At 55.5% G+C, this 19,572-nt stretch overlaps 2 protein-coding genes across 5 annotated transcripts in view; both read right to left on the reverse strand.

The window, feature by feature from the left end:
- Positions 1–15,613, reverse strand: part of LOC101749352 (maestro heat-like repeat-containing protein family member 1-like) — a 98,045-nt gene extending 82,432 nt beyond the window's left edge. For all 3 annotated transcript variants that reach the window (XM_025148109.3, XM_046927233.1, XM_025148108.3), the window contains exons 1-6: positions 15,401–15,613; positions 9,182–9,327; positions 8,856–8,987; positions 8,607–8,769; positions 5,606–5,704; positions 2,396–2,547 (exon numbers count right to left, since the gene is read on the reverse strand). In XM_025148109.3, the coding sequence (XP_025003877.1) occupies positions 2,396–2,547; positions 5,606–5,704; positions 8,607–8,769; positions 8,856–8,987; positions 9,182–9,327; positions 15,401–15,419 (711 nt within the window). In that variant the 5' untranslated portion in view covers positions 15,420–15,613. The remainder of the gene's footprint in view (positions 1–2,395; positions 2,548–5,605; positions 5,705–8,606; positions 8,770–8,855; positions 8,988–9,181; positions 9,328–15,400) is intronic.
- A 2,177-nt stretch (positions 15,614–17,790) lies between these two features.
- HGH1 (HGH1 homolog) overlaps positions 17,791–19,572 on the reverse strand; it is a 28,316-nt gene continuing 26,534 nt past the window's right edge. For both annotated transcript variants that reach the window (XM_040696152.2, XM_040696151.2), the window contains exon 7: positions 17,791–17,971. In XM_040696152.2, coding sequence (XP_040552086.1) covers positions 17,968–17,971 — 4 coding nt within the window. In that variant the 3' untranslated portion in view covers positions 17,791–17,967. The remainder of the gene's footprint in view (positions 17,972–19,572) is intronic.

Raw genomic sequence — 19,572 nt, forward strand, 5'->3', positions numbered from 1 at the left:
GACACCTCCAGGACCACCCAGTCCAACCCCAACCCACCCCATTGCGAATCCTAATTAGAGCCATCGAGTTGTTAAGGCTGGAAGAGAGCTCTGAAACTCCCCAGCCCAACCCCAAATCAGCCCCATCGTGACCCTAAATGGAATTGTGGAGTCATTAAGGTTGGAAGACACCTCCAGGATCACCCAGTCCAACCCCAACCCACCCCACTGTGACCCTAATTAGAGCCATCGAGCCATTAAGGTTGGAAGAGAGCTCTGAAACTCTCCAGTCCAACCCCAACTCGTCCCTACCGTGACCCTAAATGGAACCATAGAGCCATTCCGGTTAGAAAAGAGCTTCAAGATCCCCAAGTCCAACCCCAACCCACCCCACTGTGATCCTAAATACAACCATCGAGTCATTAAGGTTGGAAGAGAGCTCTGAAACTCCCCAGTCCAACCCCAAATCAGCCCCATCGTGACCCTAAATAGAATCGTGGAGTCGTTAAGGTTGGAAGACACCTCCAGGATCACCCAGTCCAATCCCAACCCACCCCATTGCCAATCCTAAGTAGAGCCATTGAGTCGTTAAGGTTGGAAGAGAGCTCTGAAACTCCCCAGTCCAACCCCAACTCGTCCTTATTGTGACCCTAAATGGAACCATAGAGTCATTCAGGTTGGAAAAGAGCTTCAAGATCCCCAAGTCCAACCCCAACCCACCCCACTGTGACCCTAAATACAACCATCAAGTCATTAAGGTTGGAAGAGAGCTCTTAAACTCTCCAGTCCAACCCCAACTCATCCCCACCGTGACCCTAAATAGAATCATGGAGTTGTTAAGGTTGGAAGACACCTCCAGGATCACCCAAGTCCAACCCCAACCCACCCCACTGAGAGTCCTAATTAGAGCCATCGAGTCGTTAAGGTTGGAGGAGAGCTCTGAAACTCTCCAGTCCAATCCCAACTCATCCCCATCGTGACCCTAAATGGAATCGTGGAGTTGTTAAGGTTGGAAGACACCTCCAGGATCACCCAGTCCAATCCCAACCCACCCCATTGCAAATCCTAATTAGAGCCATCGAGTCGTTAAGGTTGGAAGAGAGCTCTGAAACTCCCCAGTCCAACCCCAACTCGTCCCCATCGTGACCCTAAATAGAATCATGGAGTCATTAAGGTTGGAAAAGAGCTTCAAGACCCCAAGTCCAACCCCAATCAACCCCACTGTGACCCTAAATAAAACCATCAAGTCATTAAGGTTGGAGGAGAGCTCTGAAACTCTCCAGTCCAACCCCAACTTGTCCCCATCGTGACCCTAAATGGAATCATGGAGTCGTTACTGTTGGAAGACACCTCCAGGATCACCCAGTCCAATCCCAACCCACCCCATTGCAAATCCTAATTAGAGCCATCGAGTCGTTAAGGTTGGAAGAGAGCTCTGAAACTCCCCAGTCCAACCCCAACTCGTCCCCATCGTGACCCTAAATAGAATCATGGAGTCATTAAGGTTGGAAAAGAGCTTCAAGACCCCAAGTCCAACCCCAATCAACCCCACTGTGACCCTAAATAGAACCATCGAGCCATTAGGGCTGTAAGAGAGCTCTGAAACTCTCCAGTCCAACCCCAACTCATCCCCATCGTGACCCTAAATAGCAGCGTGGAATTGTTAAGGTTGGAAGACACCTCCAGGATCACCCAGCCCAACCCCAACACACCCCATTGCAAATCCTAATTAGAGCCATTGAGTCGTTAAGGTTGGAAGAGAGCTCTGAAACTCCCCAGTCCAACCCCAACTCGTCCCTACCGTGACCCTAAATGGAACCATAGAGCCATTCCGGTTGGAAAAGAGCTTCAAGATCCCCAAGTCCAACCCCAACCCACCCCACTGTGACCCTAAATACAACCATCGAGTCATTAAGGTTGGAAGAGAGCTCTGAAACTCCCCAGTCCAACCCCAACTTGTCCCCATTGTGACCCTAAATGGAATCGTGGAGTCATTAAGTTTGGAAGACACCTCCAGGATCACCCAGTCCAACCCCAACCCACCCCACTGAGAGTCCTAAATAGAACCATCGAGTCGTTAAGGTTGGAAGAGAGCTCTGAAACTCTCCAGTCCAACCCCAAATCAGCCCCATCGTGACCCTAAATGGAATCATGGAGTCGTTAAGGTTGGAAGACACCTCCAGGATCACACAGTCCAACCCCATCCCACCCCACTGTGACCCTAAACAGACCCACGGAGCCATTAAGGTTGGAAGAGACCTCCAAGACCTCCACCCCAATACCAACCCATCCCTACCGACCACATCCCCACGGTTCTGCAACACCTCCAGGGACGGTGACCCCACCACCCCCTGCGCAGCGCCCCATCACCGTTTTTGGGGTGAAATTGTCCCTTTTTTCCCTCCTTGGCCCACACCTTGGGCTCCCGGTGCTGCAGCCAGCTGTTGAAGAGCACCTCGTAGGCGCTGAAGATCTCGTTGCAGAAGGTGTCCTTCCTGACCGTGGGGTCGGGGGCCTGGTCCAGGTTGGCCACGTACTCCTGGATGCTCTCGCTGAAGTGCTGCAGAGCTGCAGAACGGAGTGTGGGGTCGAGGTTAGTCCTGGGGTACCTCGAGGGGCAGTGGGTGGTGGGTGGGTAGAGGGCTTAAAGATCACCGAAATGGGGGATGGTTGGGTTGGAAAGGTCTCGAAAGGTCATAGAGCTGTGGAATATTTGGGTTGGAAAGGTCCTGAAAGGTCATAGAGCTGTGGAATAGTTGGGTTGGAAAGGTCCCGAAAGGTCATAGAGCTGTGGAATATTTGGGTTGGAAAGGTCCTGAAAGGTCATAGAGCTGTGGAATAGTTCTGTTGGAAAGGTCCCGTAAGGTCATAGAGCTGTGGGATGGTTGGGTTGGAAAAGTCCTGAAAGGTCATAGAGCTGTAGGATGATGGGGTTGGAACGGTCCCAAACGGTCATAGAGCTGTGGAATGGTTGGGTTGGAAAGGTCCTTAAAGATCTAAGAGCCGTGGAATGGTTGGGTTGGAAAGGTCCTGAAAGGTCATAGAGCGGAGGGATGGTTGGGTTGGAAAGGTCCCAAAGGTCACAGAGCTGTGGAATGGTTGGTTTGGAAAAGTCCTGAAAGGTCATAGAGCTGTGGGAAGGTTGGGTTGGAAAAGTCCTGAAAGGTCATAGAGCTGTAGGATGATTGGGTTGGAAGGGTCCCGAACGGTCATAGAGCTGTGGAATGGTTGGGTTGGAAAGGTCCTGAAAGGTCATAGAGCTGTGGGATGGTTGGGTTGGAAAGGTCCCGAAAGGTCATAGAGCGGTGGAATAGTTCTGTTGGAAAGGTCCTGAAAGGTCATAGAGCTGTGGAATAGTTCTGTTGGAAAGGTCCCGTAAGGTCATAGAGCTGTGGAATATTTGGGTTGGAAAGGTCCTGAAAGGTCATAGAATTGTGGAATGGTTGGTTTGGAAAAGTCCTGAAAGGTCATAGAGCTGTGGGATGGTTGGGTTGGAAAGGTCCTGAAAGGTCATAGAGCGGAGGGATGGTTGGGTTGGAAAGGTCCTGAAAGGTCATAGAGCGGAGGGATGGTTGGGTTGGAAAGGTCCTGAAAGGTCATAGAGCTGTGGAATATTTGGGTTGGAAAGGTCCTGAAAGGTCATACATCTGCGGAATGGTTGGGTTGGAAAGGTCCCAAAGGTCACAGAGCTGTGGAACGGTTGGTTTGGAAAGGTCCTGAAAGGTCATAGAACTGTGGAATAGTTCTGTTGGAAAGGTCCCGTAAGGTCATAGAGCTGTGGAATATTTGGGTTGGAAAGGTCCTGAAAGGTCATAGAGCTGTGGAATGGTTGGTTTGGAAAAGTCCTGAAAGGTCATAGAGCTGTGGGAAGGTTGGGTTGGAAAAGTCCTGAAAGGTCATAGAGCTGTAGGATGATTGGCTTGAAAGGGTCCCGAAAGGTCATAGAGCTGTGGAATGGTTGGGTTGGAAAGGTCCTGAAAGGTCATAGAGCGGAGGGATGGTTGGGTTGGAAAGGTCCTGAAAGGTCATAGAGCGGAGGGATGGTTGGGTTGGAAAGGTCCTGAAAGGTCATAGAGCTGTGGGATGGTTGGGTTGGAAAGGTCCTGAAAGGTCATACAGCTGCGGAATGGTTGGGTTGGAAAGGTCCCAAAGGTCACAGAGCTGTGGAACGGTTGGTTTGGAAAGGTCCTGAAAGGTCATAGAGCTGTGGAATAGTTCTGTTGGAAAGGTCCCGTAAGGTCATAGAGCTGTGGAATATTTGGGTTGGAAAGGTCCTGAAAGGTCATAGAATTGTGGAATGGTTGGTTTGGAAAGGTCCTGAAAGGTCATAGAGCTGTGGAACGGTTGGGTTGGAAAAGTCCCGAGAGGTCATACAGCTGTGGAATATTTGGGTTGGAAAAGTCCTGAAAGGTCATAGAGCTGTGGAATGGTTGGGTTTGAAAGGCCCCAAAGGTCACAGAGCTGTGGAACGGTTGGGTTGGAAAGGTCCTGAAAGGTCAGAGAGATGTGGGATGGTTGGGTTGGAAAGGTCCTGAAAGGTCATAGAGCTGTGGGATGGTTGGGTTGGAAGGGTCCTTAAGGATCACAGAACCATTAAGGATTGGAAGTATCCTTAAAGATCACTCAGCCACGGGATGGTTGGGTTGGAAGGGTCCTGAAAGGTCACGGAAGCATTGAATGGGGTGGGAGGGTCCTTGAGGGTCATATAGCCATGGAATAACAGAACAGGTTGGATTGGAAAGGTCCTTACAGATAAAAGAACTGCAGGAGTGCGCTGGGTTGGAAGGCATTTCCCTCCCTTGTTGCCAAGTGCACTGCTGGGCTTCTCCAGTATCCTCCGCCCCATCAGAGCTCCCCATGTGCTGCCCCACTGAGTTCTGATACCCCACAGCACTCAGGACCCCCCCCCCCTCTTTGCTGGCTGCCTTCCAGCCACCAGAGTGGGGCTACAGCAGAGGATGGGGCGGTGGTACAGGGGTGGAGGTATAGGGGGAACAGCTTGAACCCAAAAGTGGGGAGATTTGGGGTCAGATGTGGGGAAATCCTTCACCCAGAGGCGGTGCGGCCCCAGCACTGCTGCCCGGAGCTGTGGGTGCCCCATCCCTGGAGGTGCCCGAGGCTGTGGGGGGGGCCCTGGGCAGCCTGAGCTGGGGGGCAGCCAGCCCACGGCAGGGGTCCCTTCCTACCCAACCAGTCCCTGATTCTTTGATCTGTAAGGACCCTTCCAATCCAACTCATTATAACGCTCCATGATTCAAGGGCCCTCCCAACCCAACCATTCCATGGCTCTATGATCTTTAAGGACCTTTCCAACACAACCAGTCTGCGGCTCTATAAGCTTCACGGACCCTTCCAACCTATTCTATGCTTCTACGACCTTTAAGGACCTTCCCAACCCAACCATCTCACAGCTCTATCCTTTTCAAAGACTCTTCCAATCCAACTCATCCTACGGCTCTGTAATCTTCAAGGACCCTTCCAACTCAACCACGCCACGGCTCTGTGATCTTTAAGGTCTCTTCCAAAGCCTTCTACCCAAATCTTCTACCCAAAGTTTTCTACCCCAAATCCCCCCCAACGCCCCCCCAAAATCCCCACCGTATGGAGTGAAGCTGAGCAGCCTTACCATAGCAGAAGACGGACTTCATGTGGTCCTGCTTGGCCATCCCCAGCATGGGCAGCATCGTCCCCAGGATGGAGTTGAGGAAAGGCACCATCCCAAACACTGCGGGAGGAAACACGGAGTTGTGGGTGCCCCACACCTGGAGGTGCCCAAGGCCATAGGTGGGGCCTTAGGCAGCCTGAGATGGGGGGAGAGGGGGGGCAGCCAGCCCATGGCAGGGGTGGGGCTGTGGGGGTCCCTTCCAACCCATCCATCCCATGGCCTTGTGATCTTTAAGGACGCTTCCAACCCACCCATCCCATTACCCTGTGATCTTTAAGGACCCTTCCAACCCACCCATCCCATGACCCTGTGATCTTTAAGGACCCTTCCAACCTACCCGTCCCATGACCCTGTAATCTGTAAGGACCCTTCCAACCCACCCATCCCATGACCCTACAATCTTTAAGGACCCTCCCAATCCACCCATCCCATGACCTTGTGATCTTTAAGAACGCGTCCAACCCACCCGTCCCATGACCTTGTGATCTTTAAGGACGCTTCCAACCCACCCATCCCACAACCCTGTGATCTTTAAGGATCCTTCCAACCCACCCGTCCCATGACCCCATTATCTTTAAGGACCCTTCCAACCCACCCATCCCATGGCCTTGTGATCTTTAAGGACGCTTCCAACCCACCCATCCCATGACCCTGTGATCTTTAAGGACCCTTCCAACCCACCCGTCCCATGACCCCATTATCTTTAAGGACCCTTCCAACCCACCCGTCCCATGACCCTACGATCTTTAAGGACCCTTCCAATCCACCCATCCCATGACCTTGTGATCTTTAAGAACGCGTCCAACCCACCCGTCCCATGACCTTGTGATCTTTAAGGACGCTTCCAACCCACCCATCCCACAACCCTGTGATCTTTAAGGACCCTTCCAACCCACCCGTCCCATGACCCTATGATCTTTAAGGACCCTTCCAACCCACCCATTCCATGACCCTACGATCTTTAAGGACCCTTCCAACCCACCCATCCCATGACACCATGATCTTTAAGGACGCTTTCAACCCACCCGTCCCATGACCCTGTGATCGTTAAGGAGCCTCCCAACCCACCCGTCCCATGACCCCATTATCTTTAAAGACCCTTCCAACCCACCCATCCCATGACCCTGTGATCGTTAAGGAGCCTCCCAGTCCACCCGTCCCATGACCCTGTGATCTTTAAGGACCCTTCCAACCCACCCGTCCCATGACCCTGCGATCTTTAAGGACCCTTCCAACCCACCCGTCCCATGACCTTGTCATCTTTAAGGATGTGTCCAACCCAGCCATCCCATGACCCTGTGATCTTTAAGGACCCTTTCAACCCACCCGTCCCATGACCCTACGATCTTTAAGGACCCTTCCAACCCACCCGTCCCATGACCCTGTAATCTGTAAGGACCCTTCCAACCCAACCATCCCATGACCTTGTGATCTTTAAGAACGCGTCCAACCCACCCGTCCCATGACCCTACAATCTTTAAGGACCCTTCCAACCCACCCATCCCATTACCCTGTGATCTTTAAGGACCCTTCCAACCCACCCATCCCATGACACCATAATCTTTAAGGACCCTTCCAACCCACCTGTCCCATGATCCTGTGATCTTTAAGGACCCAGCATACTGTGAGCACCCAAAGTTCACCCAATGCCAACCTAACGTCAATCCAACAACAACCCAACACCAACCCAGTACCAACCCAACACCAAGCCAGCACTGACCCAACACCAACCCAGTGCCAACTCACCACCAAACCAACACCATCCTCGTGCCAATCTAACACCAACACAGTACCAATCCAATGCCAACCCAACATCAACTCAATGCTGACCCAGTGCTGAAGCAAGGCAGACCCAACATCGATTCCAATGCCAACTCAACACTGACCCAATGCCAACTCAGTGCCAACTCAACACCAACCAAAGACCAACCCAATGCTGATCCAGTGCCAAACCAATGCCAATCCAATAGCAATCGAGTGCCAACCCAATGCCAATTCAGTGTCAAACTCCAACACAATGTCAACCCAAAGTCAACAGAAGGCCAAGCCAGTGCCAACCCAAAGCTGACCCAATATAATCCAACACCAATCCAGTGCCAATCCAATATCAACCCAACACCAAACCAACACCAACCGAACGCCAACCCAATGCCAAACCAACACCAACCTAATGCCAATCCAATAGCAATCCAACCCCAACCCAATGCCACAACAACACCAACCCAGTGCCAATCCAACATCAACCCAGTGCCAAGCTAATGCTGACCCAACATCAACCCAAAACCAAACCAACACCAACCCGATGCTGATCCAATATCAACCCAACACCAAACCAACACCAACCCAATGCCGATCCGATGCCAATCCAACACCAACCCAGTGCCAACCAATGCTGGCCCAACACCAACCCAATGCCGATCCAGTATCAACCCAACACCAACCCAATGCCAAACCAACACCAACCCAGTGCTGACCTAATGCTGACCCAACACCAACCCAATGCCAAACCAACACAAACGCAATGCCAATCCAATATCAACCCAACACCAAACCAATGCCAAACCAACACCAACCCGATGCTGATCCAACACCAACCCAACGCCAACCCAATGCCGATCCAATATCAACCCAACACCAATCCAACGCCAACCCAATGCCAATCCAACACCAACCCAGTGCCGACCAATGCTGACCCAACACCAACCCAGTGCCAAACCAACACCAACCCAATGCCGATCCAATATCAACCCAACACCAATCCAATGTCAAACCAACACCAATCCAACACCAACCCAACGCCAACCCAATGCCAATCCAACACTAACTCAGTGCCGATCTAATGCTGACCCAACATTAACCCAACACCAAACCAACGCCAACCCAATGCCACCCGAACGCTGACCCAGTGCCCACCCAATGCCAACCAAAACTGCACACACAGGAAGCAGCAGGGTGGGCTCACCGTTGGACACGGCCAGGTTGGAGAAGGTCTGCATGACGAAGTAGTGTGGCAATATGCCCGGCTGGAACTTGGTGAGCACCTCCTCCATCACTTTGTTGATGAAGCGTTGCCCGACCGCCACCAGCACATTGCTGGCCGCCTGCTGCCATTCCCAGACCACCTCCTGCGTACCAAGAAGGGACGGGTGTCACTTTGCTGAGCTCTCCCCGGCGTTGGAGGGAGCAGCAACCGCAGCCCATCATCTCCCACCTTCGATTTGGTCATCTCGTTGGATGCCAGGAAGATGACCACCTTGGCCGTGCTTTTGTCCAAACTGGAGATGTTGTTCTTCACCACCGTTTCCATCGCCTTCAGGATGATGACACGGTGAGGGTAGGCCAGCTGCGATGCAGAGAGGAATCACGTGGTGGTGTGGGGCACGTGGGACGCACCACATGGGGTCTATAGGTCTGAGACCCTCTTAGAATCCCCTACCCCCAGCCAGGGAACAGCAGAAGGGACCAGCTCGCATTTCCCACCTACAAACCCCCTCCCCAGTTCTCACTCTGGTTCCCTTCCCCCCCGGGAACGCCCACCTTGTCATGCTGCCGTAGGTATTCATCGCAGCAGTGCAGGATCTCCTCGGGTTCGGCCTCCCCCAGGTAGCACAGAGCGTTGTAGATCTGCTCCTGCACCAGCGGCTCCTTGTCCGTCGTGGCGTCCATCAGGGTGGTGGCGAGCCCTGAGCGGGGCGAGATGATGCTTCAGCAGTCCCCCCACCTCCCACCCCAACAGCAAAACCTATCTCCAGGGCTCAGTACCAAAGAAACCCAGCTGGAAGGGACCCACACATGACCTCCTCCTGCAACCCACGGTGGTTTCTGAACTGGTAGACCCAGAACGGGATGCAGTGCCCCAGCAGTGCCCCCCCAGGGCAGAGCAGAGGGGTGCAGCACCTCCCTGCCCTGCTGGCTGCACTCTGGGCAACGCACCACAGGGTCCCGTTGGCCCTCTTGGCCACCAGGGCTCACTGCTGGCTCGTGGTCAACCGTTGGCCAACTGTCGGTCATCTGTTGGTCCTTTTGTCCACCAGGGCTCACTGCTGGCTGTCTTGGCCACCAGGGCATATTGATGGCTCATGGTCAACCACTGGTCACCCATTGGCCACCAGGACCACCAGGTCCTGGTCTGCACAGCTTCTTTCCAGTCACGGTCAGTCATTGGTCAACTGCTGGTCAACCATTGGCCCTCTTGGCCTCCAGGGCTCACTCTTGGCTCGTGGTCAATCATTGGCCAACTGTTGGTCAACCACTGGCTGTCCAACAACCAGTAGTTGACCATTGGCCCTCTTGGCCACCAGGGCTCACTGTTGGCTCGTAGTCAATCATTGGCCAACTGTTGGTCAACCACTGGCTGTCTCAGCCACCAGGACACACTGCTGACTCGTGGTCAATCATAGGTCAACCACTGGCCCTCTTGGCCACCAGGGCTCACCACTGGCTCACGGTCAACCACTGCTCAACTGCTCGTCATCTGTTGCCCTGATTGGCCACCAGGGCTCACTGCTGGCTGTCTTGGCCACCAGGGCATATTGATGGCTCATGGTCAACCGCTGGTCACCCATTGGCCACCAGGAACACCAGGTCCTGGTCTGCACAGCTTCTTTCCAGTCACAGTCAGTCACTGGTCCACTACTGGTCAACCATTGGCCCTCTTGGCCACCAGGGCTCACTGTTGGCTTGTAGTCAATCATTGGCCAACTGTTGGTCAACCACTGGCTGTCTCAGCCACCAGGACACACTGCTGACTCGTGGTCAACCATAGGTCAACCATTGGCCCTCTTGGCCACCAGGGCTCACCACTGGCTCACGGTCAACCACTGCTCAACTGCTCGTCATCTGTTGCCCTGATTGGCCACCAGGGCTCACTGCTGGCTGTCTTGGCCACCAGGGCATATTGATGGCTCATGGTCGACCACTGGTCACCCGTTGGCCACCAGGACCACCAGGTCCTGGTCTGCACAGCTTCTTTCCAGTCATGGTCAGTCATTGGTCAACTACTGGTCAACCATTGGCCCACTACTGGTTAACCATTGGCCCTCTTGGCCACCAGGGCTCACTCTTGGCTCGTGGTCAACCATTGGCCAACTGCTGGTCAACCACTGGCTGTCTCAGCCACCAGGACACACTGCTGACTCGTGGTCAACCATAGGTCAACCATTGGCCCTCTTGGCCACCAGGGCTCACCACTGGCTCATGGTCAACCACTGCTCAACTGATGGTCATCTGTTGCCCTGATTGGCCACCAGGGCTCACCGCTGGCTGTCTTGGCCACCAAGGCATATCGTTGGCTCATGGTCAACTGCTGGTCACCCGTTGGCCACCAGGACCACCAGGTCCTGGTCTGCAGAGCTTCTTTCCAGCCATGGTCAGTCATTGGTCAACTGTTGGTCAACCACTGGCCCTCTTGGCCACCAAGGCTCACCACTGGCTCACGGTCAACCACTGCTCCACCAGGGCTCACCGCTGGCTGTCTTGGCCACCAGGTCATGCTGTTGGCTTGTGGTCAACCATAGGTCAACTGTTGGTCAACCTCTGGCCTTCTTGGCCACCAGGGCACACTGCTGGCTCGTGGTCAACACCTGGTCACCAGCTGGCCACCAGAACTGCCAGGTCCTTCACTGCAGAGCTCCTTTCCAGCAGCTCAGCCCCGATCTGCACAGGTCTGTGCAGCTGTCCCCATCCCCCCCCCCCCCCCCAGTGCAGGACCCTCCACTCATCCCATGTTGAACCCCCTCAGGTTCCCTCCCCCCGACCCAGCTCTCGCTCATTAATTGTTATTTTGGAGCAGCGCCTTACTCATTAGGGCCGCCCTCATAATAAGGCTAATTAGTTTCAGAGCGAGCTGTCTTCAAATGCTCTGCTCAGAGTCCATTGCTGTGCTGCAAGGTGACATGGGATGGGGCATGGGAACCCCTACCAACCCCACAACGCCCCCCATGGACCCCACGGGACCCCTCCATGGTCCCCTTGGGACCCCCATGGACACTACGAAGACCTCCAAGAATCCCACAAGACCCTCTTAGAACCCCTTCAGACTCCCTCCAAAGAATCCCATGAGACCCCCTCAAGGACGCCATGAGATCCCCCAAGACCCTTCCACAGCCCCCACAAGACCCTTGAGATACGGGCCCCACAAGATCCCCTTATGGGGGGACCTCACGGGACCCCCATAGACCTCACAAGGCCCTTATGAACCCCATGAGACCCTCAGGAACCCCAGGAGAGCCCTTCGGGAACCCAAAGAAACCTCATGAGACCCCCGAGGACCCCATGAGAGCCCCACCCGGATCTCCAAAAACCCTACATGACCTTCACGGACCCTTCCCCTTAGATCCTCCTCCCCAAAGACCCCATGAGATCCTCCAAGACCCCTCTACAGACCCCACAAGACCCTCGAGGCCTTCCTGAACCCTCCCCCAAAGGACACCATGAGACCCCAATGGACCTCACAGGACTACTGTAGATCCTACAAAACTGCTCCATCAACCCCATGAAATCTTCTCATGGACTCCACAGGACCCCATGGACCCCACGAGACCCTCACAGACCTCACTTAAATTCCCTCAACGACCCCATGTGACCCCATAAGACCCCCCCCAGATCCTTCTATAGACCCCACAAGGTCCTCAAGACCTTTCTGAAACCCCCCTAGGAGACCTCTACGGATCTCACAGGACCTCTGTAGAACCTACAAGACCCATCCGCTGACCCCATGAAATCCCTTCATGGACCCCACAGAGATTCCCCAAAAGACCCCATGAGCCCCCCCAGACCCCTCTATAGACCCCACAACACCCTCCAGGCCTTCCTGACACTCCCTCCCCTCCCCCCCCCCCACCTCCCCCATGAGACCCCTATGGACCTCACAGACCCTACAAGACCTCAACTGCCACACAGGACCCTACAAGACCCCACAGCTGCCCCCTCCACCCCCCCACCCCCCACCAGGGACCCCTCAGTGGTGGCAGAACCACGGGGATGGGCTCCAAGATTTGAGGGGCAACGAAAATGCCCCAATTTGGGTTGAATTCTGAACTCCAACCCAAAGGGGAAGATGTCTGTCCCCATCCCCACCCTCGCGGTCACATCGCCACCGTGACCCCGATAATAATAATAATAATAATAATTAATAATAATGAAGCATTAATTTCAAGGTGAATTTCTGGGGCACGGAGCGGCGCGTGAGGAGAGCAGCCCCGACCCCATAGCGCGGAGCTCTGACCTCAATTTGGGGGTGGGGGAGCAGGGGGGGCTTAAAGGGGGCACAGACAGAGGGGGAGAGGTATCTTATGGGGCAGAGGGATGGGGCAAGGGGCAATGGCTGGACCTGCAAGGACCCTCCCATCCTAACCTATTCCATGGCTCCATGATCTGCAAGGACCCTTCCATCCTAACCTATCCCGTGGCTCTATAATCTGCAAGGACCTTTCCATCCTAACCTATCCCATGGCTCCGTGATCTGCAAGGACCCTTCCATCCTAACCTATCCCATGGCTCCGTGATCTGCAAGGACCCTTCCATCCTAACCTATACTGTGGCTCTATAATCTGCAAGGACCCTTCCATCCTAACCTATCCTGTGGCTCTATAATCTGCAAGGACCCTTCCATCCTAACCTATCCCGTGGCTCCATGATCTGCAAGGACCCTTCCATCCTAACCTATACTGTGGCTCTATAATCTGCAAGGACCCTTCCATCCTAACCTATCCCGTGGCTCTATAATCTGCAAGGACCCTTCCATCCTAACCTATCCCGTGGCTCCATGATCTGCAAGGACCCTTCCATCCTAACCTATCCCGTGGCTCCATGATCTGCAAGGACCCTTCCATCCTAACCTATCCCGTGGCTCCATGATCTGCAAGGACCCTTCCATCCTAACCTATCCCGTGGCTCCATGATCTGTAAGGACCCTTCCATCCTAACCTATCCCGTGGCTCCGTGATCTGTAAGGACCCTTCCATCCTAACCTATCCCGTGGCTCCATAATCTGCAAGGACCCTTCCATCCTAACCTATCCCGTGGCTCCGTGATCTGTAAGGACCCTTTCCATCCTAACCTATCCCGTGGCTCCGTGATCTGTAAGGACCCTTCCATCCTAACCTATCCCGTGGCTCCATAATCTGCAAGGACCCTTCCATCCTAACCTATCCCGTGACTCCATGATCTGTTAAGACCCTTCCAACTCAACCACCTTACCGTTTTGTGATCTTTAAGGACCTTTCCAACCCAACCCATCCTATTACTCCACGCCTTTACAACCTTCAAGGACCCTCCCAACTCATTCTATGCTTCTATGACCTTTCAGGACCCTCCCAACCCACTCCATCTGATTTTGTCAATGCTCTTCCAACCACCCCTCCCCCCATACTTCATTCTCTCTATGATCCTTCCAGGACCTCCCCCCATCTCCCATTCTCTCTATAACTCATCCAGAACCGCTCATCCTATTCTCTCTATGACCCTTTCAGGACCTCCCCTGCCATTCTCTCCATGCCCTTCTAGGACACCCTCACACACTCTACCCTTCCAGGAACCCTCCACTCCATTCTCCCTGCGACCCTTCCAGGATCCTCTCCTATTCTCTACATGACACTTCCAGGACCTCCCCTCTCCCATTCCCTCTCTGTCCTTCCAGGACCCTCCACCCCATTCCCCCTCTGTCCTTCCAGGACCCCCCTCCCTACCCACTCCCAATTCCCTCTACACTCTTCCAGACCTCCCCCTCTCCTTCTCTCTACTACCCTTCCGGGACCTTCCTCATATCTCTCTTTCTCTCTATGCCCTTCCAGGATCCCCCCATCTGCTCTCTCTACTATCCTTCCAGGACCCTCCCCTTCCCTCTGTACTGCCCTCCCCCCTCTCCACTGCATCCCCTCTGTGCCCTTCCAAGACCCCCCCACTCCATTTCCTGTATACCCTTCCAGGACCCCCCCCTCCCCTCTATGCCCTTCTGGGACACGCCCCCCCCCCCCCCCCCAGTGCTCCATTCCCATTCTCTCTGCCCTTCCAGGACCCTCCCCCCCCACCCCCCCCAGTGTTCCATTTCCTCTCTGCCCTTCCAGGACCCTCCATCGCATTCCCTCTCTGCCCTTCCAGGACCTTTCACTCCATTCCCACTCTGCCCTTCCAGGACCCTCCAATCCATCCCCTCTATGTCTTTCCAACACACCCCTCTCCCATTCTCCCTACAACCTTCCAGGACACCTCCCCTCCCCCCCCCAGTGCCCTTCCAGGACCCTCCCCTCCCAACCCCCCCCAGTGTTCCATTTCCTCTCTGCCCTTCCAGGACCTTTCACTCCATTCCCTCTCTGCCCTTCCAGGACCCTCCAACCCATTCCCTCTATGTCCTTCCAGGATCATCCACCCCATTCCCTCTGTGCCCTTCCAGGACCCTCCATCCCATTCCCTCTCTGCCCTTCCAGGACCCTCCACCCCATTCCCCCTCTCTGCCCTTCCAGGACCCTCCAATCCATATATGTCCTCCCAGGACCCTCCCCCCAGCCCCCCAGCCCACCGAGTGTTCCATTCCCCCTCTCCCCTTCCAGGACCCTCCATTCCATCCCCTCTCTGCCCTTCCAGGACCCTCCAACCCATTCCTTCCATGTCTTTCCAACACACCCCTCTCCCATTCTCCCTACAACCTTCCAGGACACCTCCCCTCCCCCCCCCCAGTGCCCTTCCAGGACCCTCCCCGTCCCTCCCCCCCCCGCCCATACTCCATTCTATCACCCTTCCAGGACCCTCCGCACTCACTCCGTGTCCGCGCCTCCATGATGCTCCGCGTCCGCAGCCCCCCGAGCCCGGGCGAGGCCCAACGCTGCGCCCCCGCCGTCCCTATGGTTCCGGGCTTCCCCCTCACGGCTCCGGGGGTCGCGGGGTTCCGGGGGTCGCCGCCATCGGCGCTGAAGGGAGGGGGAGGGGCTCCCGGTACGCGGCCCTCTCCGCTCCCGGCGCCGCTTCCGGGTCTTGGCCCCGCCCCTTCCGGGTTTCGGTCCCGCCCTTTCCTGAGGCACGGCCGCTTCCGGGTCTTGGCCCCGCCCCTTCCGGGTTTCGGTCCCGCCCTTTCCTGAGGCACGGCCGCTTCCTGGTCTTGACCCCGCCCCTTCCGGTTCCCGCCTCCGCCTTTTTCTGAGGACCCTCCGCTTCCGGATCCCGGTCCCGCCCCTTCCTCAGGCCCCGCCCCTTCTGGGTATTGGCCCTACCTTTTCGTGAGGCCCCGCCCCCTTCCTTGGATTGGCCCCGATGCTTCCTGGTCTCGGCCCCGCCCCCTCCGGAGACCCCGCCCCTATATTTTGCCTTGGCCTCGCCCCTTCCGGGTCTCGGGACCGCCTTTTCCTGCGGGGCCGCCCTTTCCGGGTCTTGGCCCCGCCCCTTTTCTGAGGCCCTAACGCTTCCGGGTCTTGGCCTCGCCCGTTTCTGAGGCACCACCACTACCGGGTCTTGGCCCCGCCCCTTCCGGAGCCCCCGCCCTTTTCCCGGGTTTTGGCCCCGCCCCTTCCGGGTATCGACACCGCCACTTCCGTTTCCTAGCCCCGCCCCTTTCTGAGGCCCCGCCCCTCCCGCGTGACGGCAGCCAATCTGCGCGTGCGCACGGACGCAGGTCCCGCCCTCCATTAGTCACGTGGTGTTGGGGTGTAGTCACGTGAGGAGTGCGGTCACGTGGTTTGGACGTGCCTCAGCCCTGAGGCTCTATAGGATTATAATGGAGCGGCGGGCCCCGCCCCCCGGGTAGTCACGTGGTGCTGGGGTGGAGTAGTCACGTGGCACTGGGGGTGGGGTAGTCACGTGAGTAGTGCGGTCACGTGGTGGAGGAGCACCTCAAGCTCTGAGGCTCTATAGGGCTATGGGGGGGGGGGATCTATGGGGCACCCCACAGCTACTGAGAGGGGAATATAGGGCACTGTAGGGCTCTGGGGGGGGAACTATAGGGCACCCCACAATTACTCAGAGGGGGCTATACGGCACTGTAGGGCTTTGGGGGGGAGCTATAGGGCACCCCACAACTACTGAGAGGGAGCTATAGGGCACCCCAGGCTATTATGGAACCTATAGGGCACCCCACTACTACTGAGAGGGAGCTATAGGGCAGCCCAGGCTATTATGGGACCCATAGGGCACCCCACAAGTACTGAGAGGGACTCATAGGGCACCCCACAACTACTGAGAGGGGGCTATAGGGGCCTGTAGGGCTATGGGGAGGAGCTATAGGGCACCCCACAAGTACTGAGAGGGAACTATAAGGCCCTGTAAGGCTATGGGGAGGAGCTATGGGGCACCACCAAGCTATTATGGGACCTGTGGGACACTGTAAGGCAACCCAGAGCTATGGGGGGGGGGGAGGAATCTATGGGGCACTCCAGTGCTATAGGGCACCCAAGGCTTTGGGGAGAGCTATGGGGCACCCCTGGGCTATTATGGGACCTATGGGGTACACCAGTGCTATAGGGGAGGTGCTTTAGAAAGAACTATGGGGCATTATAGGGCACCCCAGAGCTTTTGGGGGGGATCTGTGGGACACTGTAGGGCACCCCAGGGCATTTGGGGGACCTATGGGGCACCCCTGGGCTATTATGGGACCTATGGGGCACTGTAGGGCACTCCAGAGCCATAGGAGAGATGCTATGGAGAGAACTATAGGGCATTATAGGGCACCCCAGAGCTTTTGGGGGGGATCTGTGGGACACTGTAGGGCACCCCAGGGCATTTGGGGGACCTATGGGGCAATGTAGGGCACCCCAGAGGTTTTGGGGGGAGCTATGGGGCACTGGAAGGCAGTCCAGGGCTTTTAGGGGAGGCCTATGGGGTGCTTACAGCACCCCAGAGGTTTTGGGGGGATCTATGGGGCACTGTAGGGCACCCCAGGGCTTTTAGGGGACCTATGGGGCAATGTAGGGCACCCCAGAGGTTTTGGGGGAGCTATGGGGCACTGGAGGGCAGCCCAGGGCTTTTAGGGGGGGGGCTATGGGGCACTTACAGCACCCCAGGGCTTTTAGGGGACCTATGAGGCAATGTAGGGCACCCCAGAGGTTTTTGGGGAGCTATGGGGCACTGTAGGGCAGTGGGGGCAGCCCTACACCCTCACCACCCCACAGCCATGGGGCTGATGTGGGTCAGAGGAGCCCCACGCAGGGAGCAGAGCGGAGTTTTGGGCTCCCAACGTTGGTGTTTGTTATTTGTATTCAAATATACACAGAGCTGCCCCACACGGGCGCCCCACATGTCGGGGAGCCCCACCTGCAGGACCCCGATGTTCCCCATCCCACAGCACGGTGGGCCCCACAGTGACCCACGGGGCTCTGTGCCGTGGGGCGGCGCTGCCGTCACCTCCAAAAGAGAGAAAGGTTCAGTTAAAAGCCAATGGTCCTATGATCTTCCAGGACCTTTCCAACCCAACGCTTCCCATGAATCTGTGATCTTCCAGGACCTTTCCAACCCAACACTTTCGTATGGCTCTATGATCTTCCAGGACCTTTCCAACCCAACACTTTTGTATGGCTCTATGATCTTCCAGGACCTTTCCAACCCGACACTTTCACATGGCTCTGTGATCTTCCAGGACCTTTCCAACCCAACCATTCCAGGGCTCTATGTTCTTCAAGGACCTTTCCAACCCAACCATCCCACGTCTCTACACCCTTCAAGGACCCTCCCAATCCAACCCAACCATCCCAGGGATCTATGATCTTCAAGGACCCTTCCAACCCATCCCACATCTCTACACCCTTCAAGGACCCTTCCAACCCAACCATCCCACATCTCTACACCCTTCAAGGACACTTCCAACCCAACCATCTCACATCACTATTACCTTCAAGGACCCTTCCAACCCAACCCAACCATCCCATGGCTCTGTGATCTTCAAGGACCCTTCCAACCCAACCATCTCACGTCTCTCTGCCCTTCAAGGACCCTTCCAACCCAACCATCCCGCGTCTCTATGCCCTTCAAGGACCCTTCCAACCCAACTCAAGCATCCCATGGCTCTATGACCTTCAAGGACCTTTCCAGCCCAACTCTCTCACATCATTATTACCTTCAAGGACCCTTCCAACCCAACCATCCCACGTCTCTATGACCTTTAAGGACCCTTCCAACCCAACCATCGCACATCTCTCCACCCTTCAAGGACCCTTCCAACCCAACCCAACCATCCCATGGCTCTATGACCTTCAAGGACCCTTCCAACCCAACCATCCCACATCTCTACATCCTTCAAGGACCCTTCCAACCCAATCCAAGCATCCCATGGCTCTATGACCTTCAAGGACCCTTCCAAACCAACCATCCCAGGGCTCTGTGATCTTCAAGGACCCTTCCAACCCAACCCAACCACCCCAATGCTGTATAACCTTCAAGGACCCTTCCAACCCAACCATCCCATGTCTCTACGACCTTCAAGGACCCTTTCAACCCAACCCAACCATCCCATGGCTCTATGCCCTTTAAGGACCCTTTCAACCCAACCATCTCACGTCTCTCCACCCTTCAAGGACCCTTCCAATCCAACCCAACCACCCCAAGGCTGTATAACCTTCAAGGACCCTTCCAACCCAACAATCTCACATCTCTCCACCCTTCAAGGACCCTTCCAACCCAGCCCAAGCATCCCATGTCTGTATGACCTTCAAGGACCCTTCCAATCCAACCATCTCACATCACTATTACCTTCAAGGACCCTTCCAACCCAACCCAACCATCCCGTGTCTCTATGACCTTCAAGGACCCTTCCAAACCAACCATCCCAGGGCTCTGTGATCTTCAAGGACCCTTCCAACCCAACCCAACCACCCCAAGGCTGTATAACCTTCAAGGACCCTTCCAACCAACCATCCCATGTCTCTATGACCTTCAAGGACCCTTTCAACCCAACCCAACCATCCCATGGCTCTATGCCCTTCAAGGACCCTTTCAACCCAACCATCTCA

The sequence above is a fragment of the Gallus gallus genome, chromosome 2 (assembly GCF_016699485.2).
Source record: "Gallus gallus isolate bGalGal1 chromosome 2, bGalGal1.mat.broiler.GRCg7b, whole genome shotgun sequence".
In the NCBI taxonomy this organism is placed as follows: Eukaryota; Metazoa; Chordata; class Aves; order Galliformes; family Phasianidae; genus Gallus; species Gallus gallus.